General features: G+C 38.2%; 1 protein-coding gene across 1 annotated transcript; it reads left to right on the top strand.

Annotated features, from left to right (window-relative positions):
* The first annotated feature begins 5,788 nt into the window (after positions 1–5,788).
* Positions 5,789–7,463, top strand: LOC128735393 (cytochrome P450 9e2-like). Its single transcript, XM_053829878.1, has 2 exons — positions 5,789–6,000; positions 6,068–7,463. Exons 1-2 carry the CDS (start codon positions 5,789–5,791, stop codon positions 7,461–7,463), a joined length of 1,608 nt encoding a protein of 535 aa, XP_053685853.1.
* The last annotated feature ends 4,891 nt before the right edge of the window (positions 7,464–12,354 follow it).

Here is a 12,354-nt window from a genome sequence, read left to right as displayed (position 1 = left end):
TGTGTTGTACATAAATAATGAATCTCGGATGATCTTTGTCACAATCTCGAGTTTTGCAAGTTTTTGAGGAGTTCAACCTTAGATGATTCATTTTAGCAGTTACGTAACTATGAAAGCATCCCAGGTAACCAATGAGCATCACCAATGCTATTCAAATGCAAGCCAATAAGCATTTAAGTTGCCTTAAATGCTACTTAAATGCTATTTTGGCAAAATATACAGCTACTTTACTACTAACCTTCTTATAGTGCTGACAATGCTAATTTGCAGCTAATTACCGACACGAAGAATTTGAATCGAATTTTGGATGCCAATTTACAAGATTACAACACCTGTGCAGTCAAAAAGCTAATATACAACAACGAGCAATATAAAATGCCAGATATGCTGATTTGCTGCTTATGGTAATGCTTATTGGTTACCTGGGATGGGTACCCAGTAAACAATTTGGTTTGTATATTTCGGTTGCAACTGAGAAATACGAAATCATATCCGCATGAAAAAGTTATATTTCACACCACATAAGAATATATAAGTACAAAGGTGGAGGCAATATACGTGCAAAAATTTTGATAATTCTATCTTGCATTCTATACAACACTTTTTGGAACACGCAACTTAATAATCCTCAATATACGATTAAGATATAACTAAATGTTACAATCATCTATACTGCTTTACAATTCACAGCCATAAGTTGTATATGATGACACGCACGACCGCAAAACAACTTGTTGTACACTTCGCCTTGACATACTCTAATCATTATGCAATTCCAATGTAAAATTGACGTGCATACGACTTAATGTGCACTTTCTATAACGATCTTGTGTTATCTGGGTAGTTTAATACACAAATGTGCAATTTTTTCCCACAGGAAAGTAGAAAACAACTCCTCTCATTGCTTAGCCAGAAAGCGAATAGCAATATTCGCCGTGATTGTACAACATTTCACCGAATACCATTTTGCGAAAAACCTTAAGCGGAATGTACCATTTCATGGAAAACTTTTTCGTAGAAAGTACCATTTCGCAGGGATGATCCTCTCCCTACTCGCTGTCGCTCGCACGGACCCAACTGAAGGAAAGTAATAGAGATCAGTAAACCTAGGAAAACAAAAAAAACTTAGATAGTTTTCTGCGGTGGGGTTGGACCCCCCCCCACCCGTGGGTGGCACTTTCGACGACGGGTCGCTGGCAACACTCGCGGCCGTCTCGCTCTGAATGATCTAGTGTTACCATAGATAGTTTTTGTGGTCATGTTATTGACTAATGTTTTATGGAAGAGTCTAGGGAAGAATTTATCGAGTTAGATTAGTCTTCGAGTTACGCAAAAATTTCTGCTTTATTTGTATGAGAGTCCTTATGCCAAATTTGGTTCCATTTGCTTGATTAGTTCTCAAGTTATAAGGAAATTTGTATTTCATTTGTATGGGAGCCTCCCTCCTAAACAGGGGAGGGATCCTAATTTATCATAGAAAAAAAATTTGCCTCCGAAAATCCCTACATGCCAAATTTGGTTCCAATTGCTTGATTAGTTCTCTAGTTATGCAGAAATTTGTGGTTCATTTGTATGTAAGCCCCCGTTCTTAGGGAGGAGGGGTCTCTAGCTATCATAAGAATCTTCCCCGGCCCCGAAAACCCCTACATGCAAATTTTCACACCTATCGATTTAGTAGTTTTCGACTCTATACGGAACATCCCTACAGACAGACAGAAATCCATTTTTATAGGTATAGATAAAAGCATCGTATGTACTGTTCAACGGCGGGTCATCATCTATAATAATAAAATCTTAATATGTAAAAAAGAATATCTATTTAGGTGCTTACATTTTCCTAGGTTTACTGACTAGTGACTAGTAGAGGTTATCCCTTAGGTGAGTCCGAACGAGCGGTACCGGGTAAGGACAGTATATACCCAACATTTGAGCAGGTCGAAGGCTGCAAATATTTTCTGACATTCGGACATTCATGATTCGGCCATTTGTATGTAATCTGACTCACCCTATAGGCAATGCACTTTTAAGCTGAGACGATTAGACTGCTTGCAAGCTAATGGCCAGATTGCCTATGTCCATTATGCCTAATGTTGTACACTCGATCGGGGCGTTATTTTTTTAATTGAGGGGACGTAAAAAATTGGTTCTATAGCCTAAAGAGCTCGAAAAATCCGTGGTTAACACTTCCAGCACGAAATATGGAATTTCAGGCATTTAAATGACGTAAAAGTCAACCGAAAATTTTTTTTTCAATTTGGTCTTTCTATTAGTAATTTTTTTCCATTTGGTCTTTCTATTAGTAATTTTTTTCCATTCTCCCTCCCCCTCCGGCTGCCCTACATCGGAAGGACAAAAACTTTATATAATACTAGCTGATTACCCGATCTTACTCGGGGCTCCTTGGTCCCTCAGTCACTTGTACATTTGTTATTGTAACGGGGACACTCCAGCCACTTGTAAATCTGTCTTAATCTTGATATTCCCTATAAACTGACACAAAGCTTTTTTTACGTTCTTGAATCTCCTTGTCAATGGCCACCAAATTGCCCCTTTCAGAAATTCAGCAACTTGTACAACTGCTATCGTTCCAAATGCAAGAGAATCGCACCCCTTTACCCACATGAACCTTCCTCCTCCCTTTGTAAGAGACCGTCAAACCTACTGCGCTGATTATTTTAAGTCAAAAATTATGTGTTTGACAAACGACATTCAACGAAGAACCGTCTAGACGTGCCGGAGTCATGGCGGAACATACATTCATACTACTATTCCTCGTAAAGCCCCCTGCCGGCTCTTTCCCACTCAGCGCCCTCTTCTGTCATGTAGCTAATTATGCATCGGTTTGTTCTACGAAAATCCCGCTAACGAAAATATATCCTTCTTCGGTGAAAACTTCTCTTTTCTGAGTCACTTGCACAACTGCAATCGGTCTAAATGCAAAACAAACGCAACTGCTTTTACGTATTTGGAACCTCCTTTTGTAAACCCCCCCTAGTACTGATTCCCTTACGTCAAGGAACATGTTCGTAAAGTTTGATGGAGAACGGTCAAGGCGTTCTGGAGTTATGGCGGAACATACAAACATACTCACGCTAACTTTTATATATATATATATATATATATATATATATATATATATATATATATATATATATATATATATATATATATTTATTTATTTATATATATAGATTTGTAATGGCCTTATACGAATTTAATAAGCATTGCTTCAATGAACCTCCCTTACCTAATTTACCGCCCTTTCACCTTGCATAATACAATCAACAGTTCACGCAGCTATACCTCCGATTGAACAGCAGAACGAATGCGTTCTGATTTTTTTTAAATTTTTGTTTCGATCAAGCCATACCGTTTGGAGCAGCGAATGACCGCTAAAAAGTTAATTGACTGGCAATCAGCACACTAGCGATCGCGCCGTCAAAGAAGCCGGCCGGATATCGTCCAACACAAACGAAAATTTTACTTGCGTCGAATCGACGCCAACCGACAAACTTTTACTGTGAATAACCGATTTGGAGATAAATAAAGAGAAACGAAAAAATACGTCATTTTATGCTCCCAGTCAGTTTGCAGTCTACACACTTCAATATGAACGCAAAGTGGGAGAACGACTGTTGGCTTCTCTTGAGAGGCCACATGGACTGTAGCCGGCAGTCTTCGCAAGGGGTAGATTGACTGGTTTAAAAAACAGTCAACTTGCGATCAGCTTTTCAAGCACTGGCTGCTGGTTGTTAGTGAAACCCCGTTTTTCGATGCACTACCGTAAGGCATTCTTGCGACTCTATTGATTTTTTGCAACCACCTGTTTTCATCTTTTGACACGGAGTTGTAAATTGTATGTTTCCTACAGTTTTTACAGAACATCACTTCAATTTACTAATGTGCGCTAGGTTTAATATTTTTCCTTGAGAATAAAATGAAGCACCCTTCATTTAATTGTCACATCAGTGATAAAACATATAATTACCTGTGAGGTTATAATGAGAGCCGCAGGCTCTTCTCGTGTCTAACGAACGCACTGACGTAGACCGTTACTGCATTATAGATGACTTTCCATATATTTTTAATAACTACTTCTGGAAAAACTTGACGTTTATCTGCGGAAACTGCTATGTTCGTACAGCTTTCTATCAAACCTTTAGCTACTCGTTATAGTACATATGAAGAACAGATCTTTCATCGTTCTTTTAGCTAAGTTCGAGCTTCCTCAAAACTTCTTCCGTGTTTTTAAATTCTTTTAACGGGAAATTAGCAGTCATTAACTGTTCGTCGGAAGCCCAATTTCGGGAGCAGTTTTTGGGCCCAAAAGGGGTTCTGTTTGTAAAAATGTAAATACTGCATTCTGGATCCTCTAGCCAACCTCAACACAGCGAATATATTTTCACGAACAGAATTTTTATTTCAAACAAGAAAAAACTGCTTTTGAAATTCGCAGAATCGATGACGACTAATATCACCATAAACAAAGAAGAATTAGAAAAGCTGAAATAACTTCAATACTCATGCTGAATGCAGCGAAATAATTGCATGCTTTACTTGTTGATCCACGCTCTCCAGTCCGGCGGAACAAAGCGATGCAATCAGAGACCTCCACTCCACTGCACAGTGGTCCAAAAGGGCGAAAAGCGGAACTTTTTTCCTAGTGTTTTTTGCTTTCATTTTATCATTTATGGTCTTCAGCACTTTTGTTCGTATGAGTCTCCTCCTTAATCTAAAACTGTCAAAAGTTCATCATCGCTTACTATAATGAAAATAAAAAAATAACTTTTTTGTGTTAGGAAATATAGGCATAGTTTCTTCGGTAAAGTTGTAAATATTGTAAAAACAAGCAACTTTGCTAAAGAAATAAAATTTCTATCTTTGTCGAGTGCTGAACTATAAGGCATATTCTTTTAAACTTCTTTAAAAATTGGTTTTTCATTGTTAGCTTTTGCTAGTTGCATTTTACAAGAATATAATGTTCTAGGCAATTATCGAAGTTCTCAAAATACACGTTTTTGCAGAAGACCTGCAATCTCTTGGACCTTCACTTGCTGAGTTATCGCATATTCAAGCTTCAAATTTCCATAGCTTCACGAGACCATGGGGTAAAATGGGGCAAGTGGATTTATAAACTCAGTGCTTCATCTTAAAACTGAAAACAAGAGACACTAGGAAAAAAGTTCCACTTTTCGCCCTTTTGGACTACTGTGCACTGTAGTCGACGATCACCCGCAATGGCTTTCACCTGTCAGCAGAACGATCGCCCAGCCGCCCTGCTTCGTCATGAGCTTCTGGGTCTTCCTCTTCTTACTTTTTGTTTTTGCGGACTCCAGTCAAGTATTTCTCTGTACATTTCGTTCGTTCCTCTCCTCAGCTACTCAAGGTGTGTTCGATCTTCTTCCACCTACGCCTTCCTTCTTGTGCGATGTGGAATTCTTTACCTTCCTACAGAGGGATTTTCATGGGTGTTTATCGTGTAATTCGAACAAAATTAAAACTGAAATTAAAAAATAATAAAAGCTGAAACTCATATTTTACTAACCTTGATTTTACGGTTATAAAATTTGTTCTGTAGTACCCTATTGTTTTGGGTCAACAACCGTTATCGCTGGAGTTCGACTTTATCTCTATGTATTTATGTATACATAAGTGCTTTCCTTTTATGGAACGGTGCACTGCATCATCAAACCGGTTCATGTGGGTATGTATGTAGTAAGTTTGCAGAATATTCTCACTGAATTGCCAGTCGCACTTCGTCGGCCTCTCCGAGCAGAGCACGGAAAAAATGGAAGTTAATCTCGCATACCCGCTGGCGCTGGTCGCAATTTTCGTTGGTATTTACTTCTTTCTCACCAAAAACAATGGCTATTTCCACGGAAAACCAATTCCATCGATGAGCGTTAAACCTTTGCTGGGCAGTACCGGTCCGCTGTATCTACGGAAGTTATCGTTCGGTGATTTCGTGCAGTTCATATATGACAAGTTTCGGGGCGTCAAGTAAGTTCCCTTTGGTGTGCCACTCAATTGATCCATTTTAATTGACCCAAACTTGAACCTTCTTCAGAATATTCGGAATGTACGACCTTACCACGCCGGTGTTTGTCGTACGCGATCTGGAGCTGATCAAGCGAATGGCAGTGAAAGATTTCGAACATTTCGTCGATCATGTGCCCCTTTTTAGCCAGACCGACTGCGATCATCCGAACCTGCTTGTCGGCAAATCGTTGTTCGCACTTACCGGCCAAAAGTGGAAGAATATGCGCGCCACCCTAAGTCCGGCCTTTACCGGGAGCAAGATGCGACTTATGTTCGACCTGATTGCGGAGTGCAGTGAAAATACGGCGCGGCATTATCGAGAGGAAGCCCACGCCAAGGGACCGCAGGAGTATGAAATGAAAGACGTCTTCTCCCGGTTCGCTACCGATGTGGTAGCGACGTGTGCTTTCGGCATTAAGGTCGATACCCTAAAGAATCCGGACAACGAGTTCTACGTCAACGGAAAGAAAATGATGAACTTCAACCGAATCAGTGTGTTGCTAAGGGTAATTTGTTCGCGAATTTTTCCGGATTTGATGGCACGAATGGGAATTGATCTGATAGATCGGGAACAGAACAGTTACTTTTCGTCGTTGATCCTAACGGCCATTCGGGATCGGGAAGCTCAAGGTATCGTTCGTCAGGATATGGTGAATCTGCTGATTCAAGCAAAGAAAGGAATTCTGAAGCATCAGCAAGAAAATGATGACCAACAGGAAGGATTCGCCACCGTCGAGGAATCCGATATTGGCAAAGCTCAAACCCTTAAATCTCTGACTGACAATGAAGTCGTCGCGCAATGTTTGATCTTTTTCCTGGCGGGATTCGACACGGTTTCGACATGTCTGATGTTTACCGCTTACGAGCTGGCTATTAATCCGAACGTTCAAAAGAAACTCTATGAGGAAGTATTGGAAACGCATGCCTCTCTGGGGGAGAAGTCACTGACCTATGATGCCATGCAAAAAATGAAGTACTTGGATATGGTGGTGTCGGAAGCTCTTCGCTTGTGGCCACCAGCACCGTCACTCGATCGACTGTGCGTAAAAGATTACCTCCTGGATTGTGACGATGACCTCAAGTTCACCATCGATAAAGGAACAGTTCTTTGGTTTCCAGTTCAGGCTCTTCATCACGATCCGGAATACTTTCCCAATCCGAAGCTTTTCGATCCGGAGCGATTCAGCGAGGAGCGGAGATCCAGCATAAATCCAGCGGCGTACATGCCGTTCGGAATCGGCCCGCGAAACTGCATCGGTTCGCGGTTTGCTTTGGCAGAAGTGAAAACCATTCTGTATTACATGTTGCTGAGCTTCTCCTTCGACAGAACCGACAAGACTGAAGTGCCCCCGAAGATCATCAAAGGGTTTGGCGATGTGATTCCGGAAAATGGAGTGCACTTGCAGTTTAGGCCAAGGGTATAGTTTTTTAGAATACTCACTATTCTTTCAGTTAATTCACAATACTTACACGAATTAAAACTAACAAACAATGCAATAAATATTTAATTCAGAATAAACACCCATTCTATGAGCTAGTAAATGGTGGATTTCTGATCTGACAGCAATTTAAATATTTGGTATCAACCTTCCCAAATCCAAACTATATGGATCAGCTAACTTTAATTTGTACCCATCGGATTGCCGTTTATTATTCACATATACTGACGTACCCAGGAAGAAGCAAACCTGGGGCATGTTCCTCACCTTTTCTGTAAAATTTAATGTAAAAGAAAATAATTTGTGTAAGCCAAGTTCGCAGTTCGGCCACTATATTTGCGATAAGTAAATTAATTGCATTAAAATAGTACCTGTTTCAAGTCCAATTTCAACACTAGTTGTAAATTAAATTTCAAATTTGGTTTCAAACCTAATTTAAACATTAAAATTTAAATTCAGTTCAAATTTCATGCCAAATTTTAACACCCATTTCAAGTTCAATTTCAGTTCCAAATACAGTTTCAAGTGTGATTTAAATCCAATTTATATCCAATTCCGTTTCGTACTTTAAGTTCAATTTCACAGCTAATTTCATGGCTACTCCCTGTCTACTTTGAACACTGATTGTAAATATAACTTCAAGTCCGATTTCAAATCCAATTTGAGGTCCATTTTTAAGTTCAATTTTTAGTTAAATAATGATGGAAAACACTTTCTTTACACTTTAGATGAAAAATTATGTTTAGTTTCAGGGAAATTGTCTCCTGAACCAAACAACGTGGAGCAAACAGTTTCTTATAAAAATGCCAGTAAATTTTCTTAGCAAATTCACGTATGGATTACCGACGGATTTAGAGGTAGTCCCCCTTCTGCTGTTCCGCAGAATAAGAGGCAAAAAAGGGAGTAATTCTCGCTGAAACGGAGGCACTACTGACACGAGGTCTTCAAATATTGGAACTTTTGCACTTGATTGGTTGAAAATAGTTGAAAAATTTGAATTACACTTTTAATACCTCGAAACAGTGGATCCCTCGTTCGCGAAGGGCCCGAAAGTTTCAAAAGACGTTGAATGTTTAGCAAACCCTGCGATCTATTTGACAGGATATTTCCTAAATTTGTAATGAAACAACTAATAAATGGCCCAGTTCTGTAAAGAAGAAGAACAGGGCTGTCAAATGAAATAAAAATCTTTTTGATGGCATCTTGTATTTGGTCGCCATATTGGATATTATCACTAAATCGACGTTTTCGCCATGAGCCCCCAAAACGATTTCCATTTTAAGACCACCATTTCAAAGCTGAACAGAACATTAATTGTTTCATCAGGGTAATTCCACTGCACATTTTAAAAAATGAATGCTTCATATGGCATTTTTTCACAGCTTTCCAATGGTGGTCTTAAAATGAAAATTGGTTGGGGGAATCATTGCGAAAACGGCGATTTTTTGATAAAATCCAGTATGACGACCAAATCCAACATGGCCGCCAATTTTTTCCCTCACTTCATTTGAAACTCCTATCCTTCCTTTTCATGAAACCGTGATGCTTGTTGTCTATTTCATAGCAAATTTTGGAAATATCACAATAATTATATGAAATTATTGGCAAAAACGGCGATTTTTTTAATAAAACCAACTTTTTTTTAAACTTTCGGGCCCCTTGGCGAACTGTTTCGAGGTAATAGAAATGCAAGTCTTATTTTTCAACTATTTTCAACTAATCAAGTGCAAAAGTTCCAATATTTGAAAACCTCTTGAGTAGTGACCCCGTTTCAGTGAGAAGCACTCAAAAAGAAATGAGACAGAAGAAGAAAAAAGGGAAGAGAGCACGAAGGGAAACGTGACAAAAGCTGGAACAACGGAATAGGAAAAGAGGAAAACGTGAGAGAGAGAAAGAGAATGGAAACTTACATGAACATTTGTTATAGTATAACCAAAGTAAAAAAAACAAAAATGTGACAGAATGGGAAGGAAAACGTCACATAAAAAGAGAAAAAAGTGTAAAAGAAGAAAACGGGAGAGAAAAAGAATGCTTCTGGAAAGAAAAAAAACGAGAATAAGAGGAAAACCGGGACTGACAAAAGAAAACATTGAAGAGCCAGAAATGAAAACGGAGAAAAAGGGATAAAACGGAAAAGAAAAACAGAACGCGACAGAAAAGGAGGAAAATTAGAATATAATGAGAAGAAGAACGGAACAGATGACAGCAACAATAAAATGAAAAAAGACGAAAGCTGGAACTGGAAAAACACTGGCACAGAAAGTGACAAAAAACGAGTTAGGGAGGTAAGGAGAGCCTGAAAGGGAAGAAAAACAAATGCAAAAAGACATTGAAGGAAACAAGAAAAGGATGAAAAACGAGATATAAAAAGAAGTGAAAGGCAAAGAACAGAAAATGAAATAAAAACTGGCATGAAAAAAAGAGAAATGGAAGAAAAAGCGTGAAAAAAATGAAAGAAAAACGTTACGCAAAAAGAAAAAAAGTGGAGAAAAACAAGGTTGGTGAAAAAGAGAGAAAATGAAGCAATGGAAATGAAGAGAAAACAAAATGGAGAATCATTAGAAGGAAAAAAATTAAAGTTAATAAGGACACGAGGACAACAGGAAAAAGAGGTCTACAAAGAGGATGCAAAGGAGGAAGGTGGGACCAAATACAGCAAAATGGGGCAGTAAAAAAAAGAAACGAAAAAAGAGAACCAAAAACAGAAGAAATGTGACAAGAGAGGCAGAAATGCGAGGTATAAAATGGGACGATCACAAAAAAAACAAGAAGGAAAGGAAATAAAAAAAAGTTAGAAAGTTGGAAACAAAAAAGGGGATGATAAAAAAAAGACGAGAAACAGATAAATAATATCAAAAATACACTCAGGCATTGAACAAAGATAAAATGGGACAGGAAACGAAAAAAACGAACAACGAAACGATCGGTGGTGTTAAATCAGACCGGACCAAGTTGCAACATTCAAAAAAATAAGTTAATAACTGCAAACGATCAAGAATTTTCTCAACTACATTTCACTCTAATTACATAAATGTTTACTCAGATTACATAAATGTTGCAAACAGCCAGAGTTATGAAATGATTTGAAACCGTATGAGTCATGAGATGATAAACCGTACAGAGCAGTATACTTTGAACGCATTTTTCTTGAAATCAGAATTTTGTCACTTGGTTCGCTCTGACTTAACAGCAACCAAACAGGAAACACGAGACAGGAACATGTAAGTAAAAATCAAAAAAATCGGTACACGAAAGTACAAAAACTGAACAACAAATAAAAAAATGAGACTGGGAATGAGAAAAAAAAAACAGAGTGAGAGAATAAAACGGAAAATAGTTCATTCTAATTTCAAGTAAAACCTCGTGAATTTTCATGTCCAAGTCAGGTTGGAAGTAGAACTTTAAGTTCAGATTAGTCCAAATTCAAGTCTAATTTAATGTCCAATGTCACGTTCAATTGCATGTGCGCTTTGAAGCCCAATTTCATGTCTAGTTTAATATCAATTTTAAGTCAACTGTAACTCCGGTTGTTTTGAAACCCTCAAGGGACACACCGACCAGCCCACTTCAATTTTGCCGGTCTTCAGTACCGCAGTGGCTGCTTCAATTAGAAGTTTAATTGACGGTACTTGCGTACCGAAAAGTCCCCTCCTCATGTGGATAGCCATTTGCCCTTCCCACAGCAACGCTTGTGTGTGTGATGCTTCTTTTCGGAGAAGAACCTGTTTTTCGGAGATGGCTGAACCGATTCGTGCGCTATTATTTTTTTTATGAAAGATATTATTGCTAGAAATCACTATTGAATCGTGGTTCGACGTTTGCGTAGAGAGGAACGATACACATACTTAATAAGCGTTGCTTCAATCTTCTTCCCTTGCCTAATTTTCTGCTTTTTTCCCTTCACGTCTTGTTCCACTCTGTTTGGACACTATACCCTAGTAATAATTTTAAAGCAGCTTGGTTTGATTTAAATTTTACAAAGGTTTTGTTACGGTATGAATCATTACTCTGGATTCATCATGATGTTGCACAATGCCAAGGTGCTACAAGTTAAAAACTACTTATGCCTAGCTATGGAACCATAATTAAGCTGTTAATAAGGTAATAATATTGTGGTTGCTTATATTATCACAATATACCTGGTTGGCTGCGTCATATCTCTTATAAACTAACTATAAGTGGGGCGTAGCAATACAATACGATGCACCAACCTAAGATTTCATTGATTTTTTTACTTATCAAACCGCAATAAAACTGTTCACTAATCAAATATATTTATTTTGTTTAAACAACTGGTTTTCACAAATTGCAAAATTTGGATGGCGCGGTAATTTTAGCCACTTATTATTTCAATATGCACAATAAAATTTAATACGCATATGCTGCTCAACTACGGAAACTGCTGAAAATTTATTATGTATTCTTCTGGTTTTTCTAATACGGTCGCTGTAAATCAAATTGATCAGGAAGATCTGACTGTAAAACTTTACCTTTTCTGCTCACGGCTATATATTTTCAAGTTAATAAAACTGTCTAGATGATTTTGCTTTTTACGCAGCAAACTTTATGCTTTATAGCTTTGTCGAACAAAATGAAAAGCATAATCGGTTTTATTGCTGCTTTAAGCAGGCCGTAATGAACCTACTTTAGCTTATATGCCCTGGTTCTTCAAGAGGTTATTGAAACCTTTTCAAGAGTGGGCCTGTTGGTCAGAAGGAACGTGAATTCCTACTCAAGAATGTGTTCCATTTTTCATGAAAAAGTGATGTCAGCAGCAGCATTTTCAAGATATTCAAATAGTTTCGAAAAATGCAATCAAATATCGATTTAAACTACCAAAGAAGCAACTTGCACAGTTGCAGTAGTTAAAATGAAA

The sequence above is a fragment of the Sabethes cyaneus genome, chromosome 2, assembly GCF_943734655.1.
Source record: "Sabethes cyaneus chromosome 2, idSabCyanKW18_F2, whole genome shotgun sequence".
Lineage (NCBI taxonomy): Eukaryota > Metazoa > Arthropoda > Insecta > Diptera > Culicidae > Sabethes > Sabethes cyaneus.
This window is presented reverse-complemented; position numbering and strand designations above follow the sequence as displayed.

Bases quoted from the DNA above. Each gene is read 5' to 3' on its own strand.
- LOC128735393 (XM_053829878.1), top strand. From the start codon at position 5,789: ATGGAAGTTAATCTCGCATACCCGCTGGCGCTGGTCGCAATTTTCGTT. The intron at 6,001-6,067 runs GTAAGTTCCCTT...AACCTTCTTCAG, and splicing joins GACAAGTTTCGGGGCGTCAA to AATATTCGGAATGTACGACC.